The sequence below is a fragment of the Carcharhinus amblyrhynchos genome, unplaced genomic scaffold (assembly GCF_965287045.1).
Source record: "Carcharhinus amblyrhynchos unplaced genomic scaffold, sCarAmb.v2.hapA scaffold_56, whole genome shotgun sequence".
Lineage (NCBI taxonomy): Eukaryota > Metazoa > Chordata > Chondrichthyes > Carcharhiniformes > Carcharhinidae > Carcharhinus > Carcharhinus amblyrhynchos.
Window position 1 is genome coordinate 223,965 of NW_027649797.1, and position 20,749 is coordinate 244,713.

Genomic DNA, 20,749 nt, shown 5'->3' on the forward strand with positions numbered 1-20,749 from the left:
GGGGGTTAATGGGTGCTATTCGGATTGGCAGTTGGTGACTAGTGGAGTGCCGCAGGGGTCGGTGTTGGGGGCCTCAGCTATTTACCATTTATATAGATGATCTGGAGGAGGGAACCGAGTGTATGGTGTCGAAATTTGCTGATGGCACCAAGATTGGTGGAACAGCAAATTGCGCGGAGGGTGAGGAGAGTCTGCAGAAGGATCTAGATAGGCTGGGCGAATGGCCCAGGAACTGGCAAATGGAATTTAATGTTGGCAAGTGCGAGGTGGTCCACTTTGGTAGGAATAATGGTAGGAAGGACTATTACTTACGGGGCGAAAAACTGCAGCAGGTGACGGTGCAGAGGGACCTCAGGGTCCTTGTGCATGAGTCGCAAAAACCCAGCCTGCAGGTGCAGCAGGTGGTCAGGAAGGCTAATGGGATGCTGGCCTTCATAGCGAGGGGGATTGAATATAAAAGTAGGGAGGTCTTGCTGCAGCTGTATAGGGCATTGGTGAGGCCGCAGCTGGAGTACTGTGTGCAGTTTTGGTCGCCGCACTTACGCAAGGATATTTTGGCTTTGGAGGGAGTGCAGAGGAGGTTTACTAGGCTGATACCGGAGTTGAGGGGGTTGAGCTATGAGGAGAGGTTGAATAAACTAGGCTTGTACTCATTAGAGTTTAGAAGAATGAGGGGAGATCTCATTGAGACATGTAAGATGATGAATGGGATGGGTAGGATAGAGGTGGAGAGACTCTTCCCACTCAGAAAGGACAGTAGGACTAGGGGGCACAGCCTCAAGATAAAGGGGGGGCGGTTTAGAACGGAGTTGAGGAGGAACTTCTTCACTCAAAGAGTGGTGAGGTGGTGCCCGTTGAGGTGGTGGAGGCTGCCTCGCTAAATATTTTTAAGACGCGGGTTGATGGGTTTTTGATAAGCGAGGGGATTAAGGGTTATGGGGAGAGGGCGGGAATGTGGAACTGAGCCACGACAGATCAGCCATGATCTTATTGAATGGCGGGGCAGGCTCGAAGGGCTAGATGGCCTACTCCTGCTCCTATTTCTTATGTTCTTAGACATAGGATCTCTCAGCATGCCATGTGAAATTACAGCCAATTGCATGCTTTATGAGATTAATAGCCCCTTCAATGGTTGGCAGATGGCTACCGACGCACATGTGTGCCTTCTAACCAAAGTATCACGTGAGAGAGCCATAGCATCAGGAGGTGTGCCCAATGTTGTCTCAAAAACTTGCCAGGTCAAGCTCCATAAACATCTGCCTAAGGGACCTTTGGGTGGCTTGCCACATTTTATGGCCCTGCCACTGCCACCCATCCTCATGTGATGAAATAGGGTGGGTGAAGATTTATGTGGAGCACAAGCATCAGTCTAGACCAGCTAGGCCAAATGTCCTGTTTCTCTGCTGTGAACATCATTGTTCCCGTGAGCCACGTCTAGGGTGGGATTGAAAAGATGCCTTCAAAGTGACCCATCGGATCATCCTATCAGCAAAGACCTGTCGCACATCACAGGATAATCAAAAAGGGTTCATTTCAAGAAACAGCAAATTTAAAACTTAGCTGAGAAAGGCACTGACATGTCCTTGAACGTTCTCACCACCGCTCCACTCATTCTGGGGTTTGTGAAATGAGCCCTTTTCTGTGCTCCCATTCCTCACCCAAGCAGCCATTCTTCATGCATGAATCAAGAAAATGAATGCTGACAGGCTAGTTGACCATGAGGAGGGAGAGCAGTACCTCTGTAAAGTAACTAGTCCTAAGCAATAAGTTCTCACCATGCCAACATCACTCTCAAGCACAAGAATAAAGAAAATAAAATTGTCAGTGTTCCAGTGCCACATTTCATTGTTTGTTAATTTGTTGTGTCATTATGGTTCTGAGTTCAGCTGTCACAACCAACTATTGCAAAATGTTCAGTAGAGGAAAGTTAGTAAGCAAAATGAGATGACAGTTAATGTAAAATAGTATACTTAACTATACTGGGTAACCATGAATTATACTCCTTGACAATGAGGTTGAGAAACGTTCTGATAATCGAGAAATTAAAAATAATAGGTTAGAAAGTGAATGACTCTTAACTTGAAAATCCAGAATCTTGTTTGAACTGAACCAGTTAAAAGTAAATCCAGAGAAAAAAACCAAAGGGTTGAGACAATGTCAAACACAGTGCTTCAAAAAACACATGATGCAGAATCAGTTGACACACTTAAAAAGGAGATAAATGGTTATTTATTTGCAAAGTAAATTTGCCTCTCCCCAGCACTATAGTCTCTTCCATTCCTAAAATCCATTAAGATCTCTGCACTGCCCTAATTCTGGCCTCTTGCACATTCCCAGTTTTCATCCTCCCACCATTGGCAATCATGCTTCTCCCCTAGACTCTGGAATTCCTTCCCTAAACCCCATCACATCCATCTTCCCCACTTCCTTTAAGTCATTCCTTAAAACCTATTGCCTTGACAAGCTATTGGTCATCTGTCCTAACATCTCTGTACGTGGTTTGGTATCAAATTTTGACTGATTACACTCTGATGAAACACGTTGTGATGTTTTTGCTTTGTGAAAGCACATTGAGTGAGCAGTTAATAAAGTGTATGGTATCTTAAGCTTTATAGTCCAAAGCCTTTTAGCTTCTTAGCCAAAAAATGTACAGGTTAGGTTGATTGACCAAGCTATATTTCCCCTTGGTGTCAGGGGGATTCACAGGGCAAATATATGGAGTGACGTGGATAGGGCCTGGGTGGGATTGTTGTCAGTGCAAGCTCGGTGGGCCAAATGGCCTCCCTCTGCACTGTAGAATGTTATGATTCTATTAGGGGCACTGAGTACAAGAGTAAGGAGGTCATGTTGAACTTGTAGAAGGCACTAGTTATGCCTCGTCTGGAGTACTGCATCCCATTCTGGGTGTCAGATGTGAAGGCATTGGACAGAGTACAGAGCAGATTCACAAGACTGATTCTAGGAATAAAGAACTGTCGCTGTGAGGATAGATTGGAGAAGTTGGAACGGACTTCCTTGGAGAAAAAAGGCTGAAAGGAGACTTGGTGAAGATAGTCAAGATCCTGAGGGGTATGGGCAGAGTAACCAGTGAGAAACTGTTCCCAATCAAGGAGTAGAGGGCACAGATTCAAAATAATTAATGAAAAGAGTAAAAGTGATATGAGGAAACCTTCTTTCACTCAGAGGGTGGTTGGAGTCTGGAATGAACTTCCTGAGAGGGTGGAGGAGGCAGGTTTGATTGAAATATTCAAAAGGAAACTGACTTACAGCCTGAAGAGAAAGAATGTGCAAGGTTAAGGGATAAGGCAGGAGAGTGGGACAAGGTAGAATGCTCTTTCAGAAAGTCAAAGAGCTAAGACAGCCTCAATGGGCCGAATAGCCTCCCTCTGCACTAAAGATTCTGTGACGTAAAAACAAGTTCTTGTTGTAAGGCTTTTAAGTGATATGGAGATGGGGTAGGGAGTAAGGTTTGTAGCTACAATGTCAGATCAGGCTCAATAGACCACATGGCCTGGTCTTGACTGTATTTGTGTTCCTACAGCAGGGATGTCAGCAGTCTGTGTGAATGTGTCAACTGACTGTTCATCTTTTTGCAGAATACCAGCTGTCCGCAGCAAAGGAGAAGGAATCCGTTCCTGATCTGGCCAACCAAAAAGCAGAAGGTGGTTATGCAGCGTTTAGGAAAATTGCGCTCGCTTTGCCTCCAGCCTTCTATCGCCCCTTCATGATTCTTGATGAGCTGGAAAAGGTGAGAGCTTCAAAGCTGACGTGCTTCTCAACTGGCCCCACAAGATTAAAGCAAAATACTGCAGACGCTGGAAATCTGAAATAAAACTTGAAGGGTTGCAAGTGTTCAGCACGTCTGGCAGCATCAGTGACAAGGGAAACAGAGTTAAATGTTGGAATTTTACTGCCTTGCCCGTCATGAATTTGGAGTGGGCAAGGGGCGGACATCAAATATGTCCGTTGACCTCAGGCGGGAATTTCTGGTCTTGCTCGAGCGAGGCTGTAAAATCCCACCCAAAGTTTTGAGTCGATTATGACTTCTTTGGTACAGAAAAAGAGTTCTGAAGATGCGTCACATTCAACTCAAACCGTTAACTGTTTCTTCAAGGTGGCTTTTAAAATGCATCCAACCTATTCAATTGGGTGATGTTTTGTGATGAAGCTATCTCAGTTCTAGAGCAAGTATAGAATTATGAGCTGGTGCCACAACAAACATTCTTCCATGAGCATGTTCGGTCAGAATGGAGGGACCTTCACACACATAAGCGCAAGAACACATTTCCAAAATGATTCTCTACTCTCCTGACCAATATCATCCTTGATCTGCAGGGCTACTGGGATATTTCAGTCCACCAACATTTGTAAATAGCTTCAGAGCAGCTCTTAACCAACCTACCAAAGTGGAGTGCATAGGGAGCTCCTTCCTATTTATCTTTACTGGTTGACTGGGTAAGACTTAACTGAAAGTAACAGAGTTAATATTTATTCAATTTTGTATTTTCAAAATTCCATTTGAGATCCACTGGGCTGCACAGTGGCAGAGTGGTTAGCACAGCTGCCTCACAGTGCCAGGGACCCAGGTTTGATTCTTGGCTTGAGTCACTGTGTGGAGTTTGCACATTCTCCTTGTGTCTGCATGGGTTTCCTCCAGGTGCTCCAGTTTCCTCCCACGGTCTGAAATATGTGCTGGTTAGGTGCACTGACCTGGCCAGAGTGTGGTGACTAGGGGAATTTCACAATAACTTCATTGCAGTGTTAATGTAAGCCTTGCTTGTGACCCTAATAAATAAATAAACTTTAAATAAACACTCTGCACATTCCACCAGGTATCCTGGCTGACCTTTCCCAGCAAAGCCCCTTAGCACTCCATTGCCACAACAACTCACTCCCTGATCCCTTCCTGCTTTGGGAAACATCTCCAAAGTGCAGTCGTCTCGCACTGGATAATATACCAGAAAAGCAGGCAATTTGCCAATCATATGTTCCTGATGATTGCTAACTACCCCTGTTGGTATTGAAATTTCACACTTGAATCTTTAGATAGAATTGCTCAGTGTGGTGCTGCATTTATATAGCCCCTTTCCTGACTTCAGACAATTACAGCCAATGAAATATTCTTTGAACTGTTATAATGTAAGGAAATTTGTGCACAGCAAGTTCCTACCGCACCCCACCACCCGCACCCCTTTTCATCTACTGCAAGAAATCTATCTTGGTTGCACAGTATTATCACAATGGTTAGCACTGCTCCAGGGACCCGGGTTCAAGTATATCCTCGGGTGACTGTCTGTGTTGAGTTTGCACAATCTCCCCATGTCTGCATGGGTTTCCTCCAGGTGCTCCCACAGCCCGAAGATGTGCGGGTTAGGTTGACAGACCATGCTAAATTGACCTGAGTATTACAGAGATTAGCAGGGTAAATATGTGCAGTTACAGGGATAGGGCCTGGGTGAGATTGTTGTTGGTGCAGACTCGATGGGCTGAATGGCCTCCTTCTGCATTGTAGGGAGCCTATGATTCTATGAATTAAAACTCTTCATACATAAGTATAAGGAAAGATACACACAAACCATTAGGTACACTTCACATAATCCCAAGCACTTCACAGCATTCATCTGCCTTTTCAGTCATTCCCAAGGTTTTCTGTCCACACTAAACACAAATCCATCTGGAAAGAAGAATGTCTTAGAATCATGGAATCTACAGTGCAGAAGGAGGCCATTTGGCCCATCCAGCCTTAAAATAAGATTCTAACCTGAATGTGTCAGGAGGGTCATGACTCCCTCTTTGCAGGTTGTATAGAGGTGTACAAGGGGCAGATGGGAGCCTGACAATCAAAGACCAGTCGCAGGGAGTAATTGTTTATTTGTCCTGGCATCTGACAGTGAATTCTGTCATTCCAGATTATCCTGGTGGGGGAGTGGGAGATGGTGGTTTGGCAGAAGTTAAGCATCGATGAAGAGCTTTGTGAGTAGAGGGAGGCCACAGAGAGTGTGGAGGGGATGGCTGGTGGTCTGCACATTTAGTGCTGTAAGCAGCTTCCACCACAGCCCATATATTATTCAGTTAAACTAGCATGTGTTCCACAGGTGTTGGGAGGGAGTGGTGGAGCTGTGACTGTGGTTTTGCATCTTTTTTGCTGCAGGGGATAAAGATTTAAACTAGGAAAGGTGTATGTCAGCAGTTCCACACCAGCTGTACATAGCATTCTCTCAGCTTTGATCACACGTTTTAAACGCATATGGCAAAATGACAATCCCAGGTGGCATGAAAACCCTAATCGTGTGTCCAGAACTTGTTTAACTGCATATGTAGCGGAGTACTCAGTTCACTACTCGAACACCATAAAACAGTGACTGCTTTTATGTACATCCGATCACATCTCATCACCTTATCACATCTCACTGTGCTTCATGGGTTACTCTCCATTTACTTGCTGTGATTGTGAAGATGAACCTGGGTTTTTGCAAAGCAAAATCCCTACAAACAGCGATGGGTTAAGCAATCAGTCTCTTTTTGGTGGCGTACTGTAGGACGAGTGTCAGCTCTCCACATTAGTTCAAAATAACACATTAGGATGCCATCGCCATGGCAGCTTCAGTTTAATTACAGTCTCAGCCTGCTCAGCATTCTTTCTCAGGATGTGGGCATCACTGGCAAGGCAGGCATTTTATTATCCATCCCTAGTTGCCCTAAGAGGGTGGTAGTGGTAGTCCATCTCCTAATAGGCTGCTGAAGAAGTCATTAAGTGTCAACCACATTAGCGTGGGAATGGAGTCACATATAGGACCAGTCTGATTATAGACGACAGGGTTTCTTCTCTAAAAGACTTTGGTGAATGTGTTGGATTATGTTACAACTAGCCCTGTTGAGCTACATTTTAAATGTATTATTTGCACTGACAAACTGCACCTCTGCTTTGGGCACTAATCCCCCTTTGAGTTTGCAGGGCGGCACGGTGACACAATGGTTAGCACTGCTGCTTCACAGCGCCAGGGACCTGGATTCAATTCCTGGCTTGTGTCATCGTCTGTGTGGAGTTTGCACTTTTCCCCCTGACTGCGTGAGTTTCCTCTGGGTGCTCCGGTTTCTTCCCACAGTCCAAAGATGTGTGGGTTAGGTTGATTGACCATGTTAAATTGACTCTAGTGTTGGGGGGATTGGCAGGGTAAGTATGCGAGGTTACGGAAATAGGGCCTCAGTGGGATTGTGGTCAGTATAGACTCAATGGGCTGAGAGGCCTTCTTCTGTACTGTAGGGATTCTATACCTTAGGTTAAGAACATAGAAGTAGGACTAGGCCATTTAGCCCTTGGAACCTGTGCTACCCTTCAAATAGATCATGATTCATCTACTTCAACACCATTTTCCCGCACCAGCCCCTTATCTTCAATATCTCAAAATCTATCAGTCTCACTATCTTCTGATTGACAACATTCCTCCTCATCTCAGTCTTAAGTAGCCTACTTCCTATTCTGAGATTGACCCCCCCGTTCTGGACTACCACCACCAACACCCACCCCAGCCAGAGGAAATATCTTTCCTGCATCTGAGCACTATACAAATTTTGTATGCATTAATAAGATTATGTGTCATTCTTTTCAATCTCAAAAATACAGGCCCAATCCCCTTAATCTCTCCTCATCCTGGTGAACCTTTGTCACTCCTTCTATGGTAAGTATATCCTTCCTTAGGTAAGGAGACCAAAACAGTCCACAATACTCCAGGTGTGGTCTCACCAAGGCCCTGTACAGCTGCAGCAAGGCTTTTTTACTCCTGCATTCAAATCCTCTAGCAATAAAGAGCAACATATGATTTGCCTTCCTAAATATTTGCACCTGCATATTAACTTTCAGTGACTTATGAACACGGACACACAGTTCCCTTTGCACATAAACACTTCCCAATCCCTCAGAATTTAGCAAGTGCCCTAGATTTCTGATTTTCCTACCAAAATAGATAACTTCTTTCTGCTCTGTTCTTGCCCATTCACTTAGCCTATCCAAGTCTCCTTGAATCCTTTTGCATTTTCTTCAAAGCTCAGAATCCACCTAGCAAACTTGGAAAGATTACACTTGGTCCCTGCATCCAAATCATTTTTGCAGATTGTGAATTGCTGAGCCCCAAGTGCCTTTCCACTCATCATAGTTTGCAGGGTGACTTAGAAAGGTTGCAGAGCTGGGCCGCGAGGTGGCGGATGGAGTTTAATGTGGAGAAGTGTGAGGTAATTCATTTCGGTAGGAATAACAGATGTGTTGAGTATAGGGCTAACGGGAGGACTTTGAATAGTGTGGAGGAGCAGAGGGATCTAGGTGTATGTGTACATAGATCCCTGAAAGTTGGGAATCAAGTAGATAAGGTTGTTAAGAAGGCATACGGTGTCTTGGCGTTTATTGGTAGGGGGATTGAATTTAGGAGTCGCAGCGTCATGATGCAACTGTACACAACTCTGGTGCGGCCGCACTTGGAGTATTGTGTGCAGTTCTGGTCCCCACATTACAGGAAGGATGTAGAGGCTTTGGAGAGGGTGCAGAGGAGGTTTACCAGGATGTTGCCTGGTATGGAGGGGAGATCCTACGAGGAGAGACTGAGAGATTTGGGGTTGTTTTCACTGGAAAGAAGGCGGCTAAGAGGGGACCTTATTGAAACATATAAGATGATTAGAGGTTTAGACAGGGTGGATAGTGATAGCCTTTTTCCTAGGATGGAGAAAGCTAGCACGAGGGGGCACGGCTTTAAATTAAGGGGGGGTAGTTATAGGACTGATGTCAGGGGTAGGTTCTTTACCCAGAGGGTGGTGAGGGACTGGAATGCCCTGCCTGCTACAGTTGTAAATGCGCCTAGTTTGGGGGCGTTTAAGAGATCTGTGGATAGGTTTATGGACGAAATGGGATTGGTTTAGATTAGTGGGTTAGTGTTGTTTTTTTTTAAAAAGCTGGTCGGCGCAACATCGTGGGCCGAAGGGCCTGTTCTGCGCTGTAATGTTCTATGTTCTATGTTCTATAGCCTGCCAACCTGACAATGACCCTTCTATAATGATTTGTTTTTTCCTGTCTGTTTACCAATCCTCGATCTGTGCCAGTCTACTATCCCAAATCACATGTCCCAGTTTTGCTTACTATCCTCCTGTGTGAGACCTTCTCAAAATTCACATCCACATCCACTGGTTCACCCTTATCTAGTCTGCTAGTTATATCCTCAAAAGATTCTAACATGTTTGACAAACATGATTTGCCTTTCATAAATTCTCATTGCCTCTATCTGGTCCTATTGTTATTTTCTAAGTATTCAATTATCACTGATGAAGGAGCAGCGCTCTGAAAGCCTGCGGTTCCAAATAAACCTGTTGGACTTTAACCTGGTCTTGTGAGACTGTGTAAATATAAGCCTATTTGTGACTAATAAATAAACTTTTAACTTGTTTTTGCTTGAGGCACACACGTCAAATCAGTGAGGTGGCAAGCCCGTGACCTCCTTGCCCATCCCCAAGCTGACCTTCACAACATGCTGGTTTGGTAGGCAGCAAAATCAGTCAGTCCACCACTTGTAAATAAATAATTAAAGATCAATCAGGCTTGTTGGCAAGCCTGAATAATATGCTGTCCGTGCCTGTATGTAGCTGATGTGGACTGTAGTGAGCAGACCATCTTTTAATGCCTAGATGAAAAAGGGCAGAGAAGATGGGGTGGGGTGGGGCTTTATTTGGAGAAGTGTCCTGCACTCACAAGGGGAACCTCCCCCCCACCAAAACATACCCCCCACTCTTACCTTCTGCGTTGTGTACCCTCCAAAACTTAGCACCCCCCAAACCAAAATTCTTCCTGGGGCTCTCTGATCCCTCCCCATCTAAAAAAATCCCAGGATTAAATTTTCTGGGGCAGCCAAGATCTTGTCCATCCTCCTTCATGCAGTCCCGGTAATATATGTTAGAATCCTACAGTGCAGAAGGACGCCATTCGGCCCATCGAGTCTGCACCAACCACAATCGCACCCAGGCCCTATCCCCATAACCCTACTTTCTACCCAGCTAATCCCCCTGACAATAAGGGGCAATTTAGCATAGCCAATCAACCTAACCCACACATCTTTGGACTTGGGACCGGAGCACCAGAGGAAATCCACGCAGACAGAGGGAGAATCTGCCAGGACTGCTGAAGCTGTCAGCCAATCATAAAATCATAGAGTCATAGAGGTTTACAGCATAGAAACAGGCCCTTCGGCCCAACTTGTCCGTGCCACCCTTTTTTAAAACCCCGAAGCTAATCCCAATTGCCCGCATTTGGCCCATATCCCTCTATATCCATTACACTCATGTAACTATCTAAATGTGTTTTAAAAGACAAAATTGTACCTGCCTCTACTACTGGCAGCTTGCTCCAGACACTCACCATCCTCTGTGTGAAAAAATTGCCCCTCTGGACACTTTTGTATCTTTCTCCTCTCACCTTAAACCTGTGCCCTCTAGTTTTAGACTCCCCTACCTTTGGGAAAAGATATTGACTATCTAGCTGATCTGTGCCCCTCATTATTTTATAGACCTCTATAAAATCACCCCCCAGCCTCCTGTGCTCCAGAGAAAAAAGTCCCAGTCTATCCAACCTCTCCTTATAACTCAATCCCTCAAATCCCGGGAGCATTCTAGTAAATCTTTTCTGTACTCTTTCTAGTTTAATAATACTCTTTCTACAATAGGGTGACCAGAAATGCACACAGTATTCTAAGTGTGGCCTTACCAATGTCTTGTACAAGTTCAACAAGACATCCCAACTCCTGTGTTCAACGTTCTGACAGATGAAACCAAGCATGCTGAATGCCTTCTTCACCACTCTGTCCACCTGTGACTCCACTTTCAAGGAGCTATGAACATGTACCCTTATATCTCTTTGTACTGTAACTCTCCCTAATGCCCTACCATTAACTGAGTAAGTTCTGCCCTGGTTCAGTCTACCAAAATGCATCACCTTGCATTTGTCTAAACAATCAGATTGGCCATCAGCTCCCAAGGGCAGAACTATCCTACTGAGGGGCAGAATTCCCATTTTGAACCAATTCAGCCTGCCCCTGTGTTTTGTGTCTGCTGGGCAGGTTTCCTCTAGTTCTATCAGCTTCTAGCTGACATTCCTTCTGCTCCCCCCCCAACTCTGTAAAGTGCAGCCCCTGATTTAGATTAATTCTTTCATGAGGTGAGGGCATTGTTGATAACACTAGCATTTGTCACCCATCTCTAATTGTCCTTGAGCTGCTTTCCTGTAACAGAGTAATCTCCCTGTAATGGTACTCCCACAGTGCCATTAGGGAGGGAGATCCGGGACTTTGACCCAGTAACATTGAAAGAATGGTAAAATAGTTCCAAGTCAGAATGGTGTGAGATTTGGAAAAACATTTGGAGAAGGTGATGTTCCTACACATCTGGGCAGCACAGTGGCCCAGTGATTAGTACTGCTGCCTCACAGCATCAGGGACACAGGTTCAATTCCAGCCGCGGTCACTGTCTGTGTGGAGATTGCACATTCTCCCTCTGTCTGCATGGGTTTCCTCCGGGTGCTCCAGTTTCCTCCCATAATCCAAAGATGTGTGGGCTAGGTTGATTGGCCACGCTAAATTGACCCTAGTGTCAAGGGACTAGAGGGTAAATATATGGGGCTATGAGAATGGGGCCTGGATGGGATTGTGGTCAGTGCAGACTCGATGGACTATATGGCCTCCTTCTGAATTGTAGGATTCTATAATTTGATTCTGCTGCCCTTGTTCTTCTGGATAGTAGAGGCTACTGCTTTGAAAGATGCTGTCGATAGTATCTTGGTGAATAGCTCCAGTGCATCTTGTAAATGGTACATAAATTTAGTGATGGAGGGAAGATCGCTGTCAAGCATTTTGTTATTGGAGCTTACACTCATCCAGGCAAAGGATAAGAATTCCATCGCATTCTTGACTTGTGCCTTGCAGATTGTGGAAAGGCTTTGGGGAGTCAGGAGGAGAATTCTTGTCATTGAATTAACAGCTTCTAACCTATTCCTGCAGCCACAGTGTTTCTATGGGTGGTCCAGTTCAGTTCAGTTCTGGTCAGTGGTCATCCCCAGGCTGCTGATGATGAGTGACTCAGTGTTGGTAATTCTATTGAACATCAAGGGAAGAAGATTTGATTGTCTCTTGTTGGAGATGATCATTACCTGACACGTTTGTGGCACAAACATTATTTGCCACTTACTGGCCCAAATTACAGAGTTGAACAAGACGTCATTGCACTTTGTGTCACATAAGTGACTGTCTTAACTTCTTAAATGCAGAAATCAAGCAAGAAGTTGAGCAGCAGAGCACTGAATGGAAGAGCAACAGCCTCACAGGAGAAGCTATCAGAGAGCAGGTGGGTGTGAGTTACAGCTTAACCAGTACATGAGCCTCAGTGTAGCACTTAACTCAGTGCCCTGTGCCTGGGGAGAAGCAGCAAACAGTTGTTAACTCATTTTCTGCAGTAACAAGCTGCTAGTCTGGGGAGCAAGCAAGGACTGTCAGGTTGCCGAGGTGACGATAACTTGATGAGCTGCTTTTGCACAGTGTATTACAGAAGCACTTAGAAACCTTTAGGTAGAGTGCTCCACAGAGTACCAACATCATAAAAATAATTACAGATCTCAGTGTGGGTAGCAAAAATAATTCTAAAAGGTCATGGCAAATGCTAGAAATACAGAGTGGGTCTGTCAGGGGCGGTAAGGACAAACAATGGGTTAATGCTTTGGACAGAGGCTGCAATTTAGCTGTCTTTTGGTGCCATATTAGTGGCACATTGACAGCTGCAATATAGTATACTCGCCAGCTTTGCTAAGCCCCTTAGCTGTGATCTGCTGGGTCGCTGCTGGGATCCCGGTCTCTGTCTATAGCTGTTGACAGACCAGCATTGTGTGCAATTAGAGATAAAAACATCGCACAATGCAGAAAGCTCAGGCTTCACCTTCAGAGAGGGGCTGGCTGACACCGTAAAACTGTCCTTTCACCTCTAGCTCAGACCTGGTTCACCGAGGTGGAACAAAAGTCACCTCATCTGCTGCTGCTCGCTGGCTGCAGGTGTCCAAAACTAATTGCTTTCACGCTGTTGGGCTGATTTTACAAACTGACGCTCCCGGCGGGGAGCGTGGCACACCGGAACAGGTAGTGGGAAATTACCAGCGGGCAAGGCCCAGTGCCAGGATTCTGCATTCATCAAATCACCCTTACCTCACTGCAGCCAACTCAGATTCTCTCCTATTGTGTTGTATCATACAGTCACAAACCTATTGGTCTGTAATTTCACTATCAGGATAAGGAAATATAAAAGCATGATACAGTCCTGCATACTTGCCATCCACTGCTGGCAGCCGTGCCTTCAGCTGTCTGGGCCATAAGCTCTGGCATTTCCTCTCTAAACCTCTCCACCCTATTCCCTCCTCTTTTAAGACATTCAATAAAATCTACCTCTTTGGTCACCTGTCCTGGCGACTTGGGTGTCAGACTTTGTCGATTCTGCTGCTGTGAATTGCCTCGGGACATTTAACTAAATTAACAGCGCAATAGAAATTCAACAAACACAGAAAATGCTGGAAAATCTCAACAGGTCTGACAGCACCTGTGCAGTAAAAAGTCTGACCTCTGACTTTCGGATAAGCGTTCTCCAAGGCGGCCTTCACGACACACGACAGCACAGAGTCGCTGAGCAGAGACTGATAGCCAAGTTCCGCACACATGAGGGTGGTCTCAACAGGGATCTTGGATTCTTGTCGCACTATCTGTAACCCCCGTGACTTGCCTGGGTTTGCAAAACCTCACTTACTGTGCTGTCTGGAGACAATACACATCTCTTTAACCTGTGATCAGTGCTCCTTCCACACATATTGTCAGCCACTTTAGGACTTGAACAGCAGGTTAGGTGTAAAGATTTGCATCTAATCAGTAATCTGTAAACTGTCTGTGCTTCATATACTCTGTCTGAGGCCAGAACTCTCCATTCACCTGTAGAAGAGGGAAACCCCTCGAAAGCTAGTGAGTTTACTATCAAATAAATCGGTTGGACTAAAACCTGGTGTTGTCAGACTTTTTACTGTGTTTACCCCAGTCCAACGCCGGCATATCCACATCATGAGCACCTGTGCAGACAGAGCGGACCTCACATCTGAGACACTAACACGCACATGAATGCAAGCCCACCAACACATACATATGAATGCACATACACAAACACACACACACATCTCTACACACGCACACCAACATGCATGCAAATAAGAACATAAGAACATAAGAACATAAGAAATAGGAGCAGGAGTAGGCCATCTGGCCCTTCGAGCCTGCCCCGCCATTCAATAAGATCATGGCTGATCTGTCGTGGCTCAGTTCCACTTTCCCGCCCTCTCCCCATAACCCTTAATCCCCTCTCTTATCAAAAACCCATCAACCCGCTTCTTAAAAATATTTAGCGAGGCAGCCTCCACCACTTCAACGGGCAGAGAATTCCAGAGATTCACCACCCTTTGAGTGAAGAAGTTCCTCCTCAACTCCGTTCTGAACCGCCCCCCCTTTATCTTGAGGCTGTGCCCCCTAGTCCTACTGTCTTTTTTGAGCGGGAAGAGTCTTTCCACCTCTATCCTATCCATCCCATTCATCATCTTATACGTCTCAATGAGATCTCCCCTCATTCTTCTAAACTCTAACGAGTACAAGCCTAGTTTATTCAGCCTCTCCTCATAGCTCAACCCCCTCAACTCCGGTATCAGCCTAGTAAACCTCCTCTGCACTCCCTCCAAGGCCAAAATATCCTTGCGCAGGTGCGGCGCCCAAAACTGCACACAGTACTCCAGCTGCGGCCTCACCAATGCCCTATACAGCTGCAGCAAGACCTCCCTACTTTTATATTCAATCCCCCTCGCTATGAAGGCCAGCATCCCATTCGCCTTCCTGACCACCTGCTGCACCTGCAGGCTGGGTTTTTGCGACTCATGCACAAGGACCCCGAGGTCCCTCTGCACCGTCGCCTGCTGCAGTTTTTCGCCACGTAAGTAATAGTCCTAAATACACTAACACACATGAATGCACGCACACAAACACAGATAAATTCTAAAACACTCATAAATGCACATATACAAACACAGCAACATATGCATGCGTGCACATAAATGCACCAAGAAACATATGAACGCACACAAGCACACATGAATGCAAACAGAGCAACACATACATGAATGCAAACACACAAAGACACCAACACACCAACACCCTCATTAATGCATGCATGCAAACATACACATGCACACAAACGCATTAGTGAATACACACACAAACACACCAACACACTAGGCAATGGCCTTGTGGTCTTATCACCAGACTATTAATCCAGAAATTCAACTCATGTTCTGGGGACCTGAGTTGAAATCCTGCCACAGCAGATGGTGGAATTTGAATTCAATTTTTAAAAATCTGGAATTAAGAATCTACTGATGACCATGAAACCATTGTCGATTGTCAGAAAAACCCATCTGGTTCACTAATGTCCTTTAGGGAAAGAAATCTGCTATCCTTATCCAGTCTGGCCTGTGATTCCAGAGCCACAGCAATGTGGTTGACTCTTAAATGCCCTCCAAGGGCACCTAAGGATGGGCAATAAATGCTGGTGGCACTTAGCACCAGCCAGCGACGCCCATATCCCACAAATTAATAAAAAATGAATGGGATCAAACGTTATGGAGAGAAAGCAGGATTAGGCTATTGAGTTGGACGATCAGCCATGATCATGATGAATGGCAGAGCAGGCTCGAAAAGCCAGATGGCCTCCTCCTGCTCCTATCTTCTATGTTTCTACACAAACACACCAATGCATACATGAATGTGTGCATATACTTAGTAAGAAGTCTCACAACATTAGGTTAAAGTCCAGCAAGTTTATTTGATAGTAAACCCACTAGCTTTCAGGGTTTGCCCTTCGTCAGGTGAGTGGAGAGTTCTGGTCACAAACAGAGCGTATAAAGGCACACACAGTTTACAGAATACTGATTAGAATGTGAGTCTTTACAGCTAATCAATTTTTAAAGGTGCAGACAAGTGAAATGTTGCAAGCCCAGGCAAGTTATGGGGGTTACAGATAGTGTGACATGAACCCAAGATCCCAGTTGAGGCCATCCTCATGTGTGCGGAACTTGGCTATCAGTTTCCGCTCAGCGACTCTGGGCTGTCATATGTCGTGAAGGCTGCCCTGAAGAATGTTTACCTGAAGATTAGAGGCCGAATGCCCATGACCGCTGAAGTGCTCACCAACAGGAAGGGAACAGTCTTGCCTGGTGATTGTTGAGCAGTGTTCATTCATCCATTGTCGTAGCATCTGCATGGTCTCCCTAATGTACCATGCTCGGGACATCCTTTCTTGCAGCATATCAGGTAGACAACGTTGGCTGAGTTGCAAGAGTATGTACCATGTACTTGGTAGATGATGTTCTCATGTGAGATGAAGGCATCCGTGTTGATGATCCAGCATGTCTTGCAGAGGTTCCAATGTGCCACAGCGAAAAACTGCACCGACATCCTCAGCAGACAAACACAGGACATGGTGGACAGAGTACCCTTCGTTGTCCAGTACTTCCCCGGAGCGGAGAAGCAACAACATCTTCTACAGTGTCTTCAACATGTCGTTGATGAAGATGAACATCTCAGATGAATGAATACCGCTCGACGATCACCAGGCAAGACTGTTCCCTTCCTGTTGGTGAGCACTTCAGCGGTCATGGGCATTCGGCCTCTGATCTTCGGGTAAACATTCTCCAAGGCAGCCTTCATGACGCACGACAGCACAGAGTCGCTGAGCAGAAACTGATAGCCAAGTTCCACATGCGAGGATGGCCTCAACCAGGATCTTGGGTTCATGTCACACTATCTGTAACCCCCATGACTTGCCTGAACTTGCAACATCTCACTTACTGTCCTGTCTGGAGACAATACACATCTCTTTAACCTATGCTTAATGCTATCTCCACTCACATTGTCTGCACCTTTAAAAATTGATTAGCTGTAAAGACTTGCATTCTAATCAGTATTCCATAAACTGTGTGTGCCTTTATATGCTCTGTTTGTGACCAGAACTCTTCACTCACCTGACGAAAGGGCAAACCCCGAAAGCTAGTGGGTTTACTATTAAATAAACTTGTTGGACTTTAACCTGGTGTTGTGAGACTTCTTATTGTGTTTACCCCAGTCCAACGCCAGCATCTCCACATCATGCATATACTTACACATGACAGTAGCAAACACCACAATTCCATGTGCTTCTGGTACCTAATACTTCATAGTTTGGCCACTTTTCATGAGTGGGCAGTTCATTCCGATTTTCTATTTGATTCCATCATAGCAAGTTGTCTTCTAGAAATAAGGGAAGGAAATTAGCAAATAAGTAAACGGTAAATAAAGCACAACAGCAGTGCATGTTAAATAATTTAAGCAGTTCACAGGTTTTAATCTGCAGTCTGGAAACTAGCTGGGGATATGCTTGCTGTTCTGATTTCCCTGCCCACACAGTGGGGCCATAAAAGTATTCTGCAGTGTATCTGTCGCAGTCAATTCATGCTGAGAAATGTGTTGTGGCAACAATGCACTTAGCACCTCATGTAGTAATGTTGTCTGGCAGGCTGGTCACAGCAGGTAAACTCTGTGACATCACCCCGTCTCACAGCAGAGTGAGCAAGTGCAGCCCTGGGACAGGAATGTATTAAATGCAAATAAATGGGACCTTAGAACATAGAGGTAGTATAAAGCAAACACCAAATTTTGGACATTTTTATTACAGATACATAAACAGAGTTGATGAATTTCAATGTTTATAGCAACTAAGTAAATAATCTGTACTCTATAAAATCTAACAGAGCTGCTTGAATATTTAACTCTCACAGGGATTTAAGGGGGGGTCCAACATCTTTCATTTTGTTTCTGGTGTAAAATTGTAATTCTGCAACAATAAAAGAAATCAGTCATCAATTAGTGGGACCAGTTAAAAATATTGGTTGTCACTTTGCCATCTTACGCGGTGCATTTTTTCTGATACCTCATTTCTTGCCTTGAGTAAATATCATGCACATTCGCTCACCTCTGCTGCCCCCATCCTCAACCACCCTATCACAAACTATGTGGAGTTATTGTTATACAGGATGGAATTGTTAGGCAGTCATCTATCACATCAATCTAAGTGGAGAGTATTTCAGACTCTTCGACTATGTGAAGGGGGCAGTGCCTTTATCAATATGATAAGTTTAAGTTTATTAGTGTCACAAGCAGGCTTTCATTAACACTGCAATGAAGTTACTGTGAAAATCCCCTAGTCATCACACTCAGGTGCCTGTTCGTGTACTCTGAGGGAGAATTTAGCACGGCCAATACATCTAACCAGCATATCTTTCTTCAGACTATGGGAGGAAACCGGAGCACCCAGAAGAAACACACGCAGATATGGGGAGAATGTGCAGACTCCACCCAGACAGTGACCCAAACTGGGAATCAAACCTGGGTCCCTGGCGCTGTGAGGCAGTGGTGCTAACCACTGTGCCATCATGCCACCCCAATACCTGTCACTTGCCCCAGGGACAATTGCTGTTGCTGGAAATTTTGCCAGGTAGTGCCAGGTGGAACTAGCCACTTCATCAGATGGAAGGAGAGAGGGATATGTGTATATTTAAGGCTGAGCTGGATAGATTTTTTGATCTAAGGGAATCAAGGGTTACAGGGAAAAGGCAGGAATGCGGACATGAGGAATGTCAGATCAGCCATGACCCTATTCAATGGCGGAGCAGGCTTGAAAGGCCGAACGGTCTAATCCTGCTCCTATTTCTTATAGTCCTCTTATGGTCTTATGGGAGGGAGTTCCATATTGATAATCAGACCCAGTCTCATAATGTAGGTGCAGATGCTCATGTTTCTGGTAGTGAATGGGGACGAAATATAAAGGTGATAGTCTCCCAACTGTAGATCCTTAAATTTCATGGGGCAAATCACCTACCCCAAAGAATTTTTTTAAATATTTGTTCTTAAGATGTGATTGTTACTGGCCAGGCCAGCATTTATTGCCTACTCCCCTTGAGAAGATGGTGTTGGCGGCCTTCTTGAAGTTCTGCAGTCGACATGGAGAAACTATCCTGTTAGATATGGATTTCCAGGATTTTAACCATGTGATGTTGAAGGAGTAGCCATCAGATGTTCAAATCGTAGGGATTTCATGACGATGGACTAGTGGTATTATCATTAGATTATTAATCCAGAAACTCAGCAAGTGTGCTGGGGACCTGGGTTCAAATCCCACCATGGCAGATGGTTGAATTTGAATTCAATTAAAAAAACCTGGAATTAAGAATCTACTGATGACCATGAAACCATTGTCGATTGTCTGGTTCACTAATGTCCTTTAGGGAAGGAAATCTGCCATCCTTACCGCGTCTGGCCTACATGTGACTCCAGAGCCACAGCAATGTGGTTGACTTTCAACTAGGGATGGGCAATAAGTGCTGGCACTGCATGATAGTACACACTGCATGATGGTACACACTGCAGGATAGTACACATTGCATGATAGTACACACTGCATGATGGTACACACTGCATGATGGTACACAGTGCATGATGGTACACACTGCATGATGGTACACACTGCAGGATAGTACACACTGCATGATGGTACACACTGCATGATAGTACACACTGCAGGATAGTACACACTGCAGGATAGTACAGCCTGCATGATAGTACACACTACATGATCATACACACTACACAATAGAACACACTACGCTATGCTGCTGGTTTAAGGAGTGAATGTTTCAGGGGATGGATGGGCTGCAAATGCATATTTGGTATGGTGTAAAAGTGAACCACCATCCTCTAGACATGGGGCATCAGGCAGTCTCGGGTCCACAATACCATTTTGTTTTATTCCAAAGAAGATAGCTATCGTTCTTTCAGCAACATTCGAGGAAAACAGTCAAGCTTATACAGATCTCTGTTTGGAAATGGCCCTCCAATGAGCTATAGGGGAGTACAAAGCGTAGACACAGTAAATGCCAGCAGGGCAATGCACAAAGGGTATTTTGTGTCAATCCACACAAATTGTAAAAGGGCGGACACATCTCCTAACAGCTAGCAGAAAGACAGGATTATATCACGACTGTCAGCTGGGGAGTGATGCATGATTTGGGGATAGACTAAAGGGATCAAGATAAAAAGAAATCCATTAAAAATATCCAGATGGATATGATCTAAACGGTCCAGTGAAATTTTAAAGACTCCTCTGTCCATCTCCCATTAATACATTTGCTGCGAATCTGAATTTGCCTTCAGGCAGCACCAGTCTATAAAGAGCTACTGATTGGCTTTGTTGCATTGTGCGATGTACAGAGGCTGCACCCTCTGTGGCCCTGGTAATTTCACACTTAGCGTCTGATCTCTATTTAATCCTTCACCACAAATTTACATCCCTAAATCCCAACAGCCATCATTTACATTGAGCATTGTACTGAGTTCGAAACTGGTGAGTTGAGAGCCCACTTCACAGACTTCAGCCACACAAACTAGGCTGACACAGGAAATTACTTTGACAGAGGCACCATCCTTCTGATGAGACCTTAACCTAAGCTTGCCCTCCCAGGTGGACAGAAAAGATTCCACAGCACCGGTTATAAGAAGCACAGGGGAGTTCTCCCTGCCCTGGCCAATATTTATCTTTCAATCAGTGAAACTACAACAGATTACTT

General features: G+C 45.0%; 1 protein-coding gene across 3 annotated transcripts in view; it reads left to right on the forward strand.

Moving 5' to 3' along the window:
• Nucleotides 1–20,749, forward strand: part of LOC145337667 (MORN repeat-containing protein 1-like) — a 189,933-nt gene that overhangs the window by 141,033 nt on the left and 28,151 nt on the right. For 2 of the 3 annotated variants that reach the window (XM_080182483.1, XM_080182481.1), the window contains 2 exons: nucleotides 3,597–3,748; nucleotides 12,293–12,369. In XM_080182483.1, coding sequence (XP_080038609.1) covers nucleotides 3,597–3,748; nucleotides 12,293–12,369 — 229 coding nt within the window. The remainder of the gene's footprint in view (nucleotides 1–3,596; nucleotides 3,749–12,292; nucleotides 12,370–20,749) is intronic. The other variant, XM_080182482.1, reaches the window with a different exon arrangement.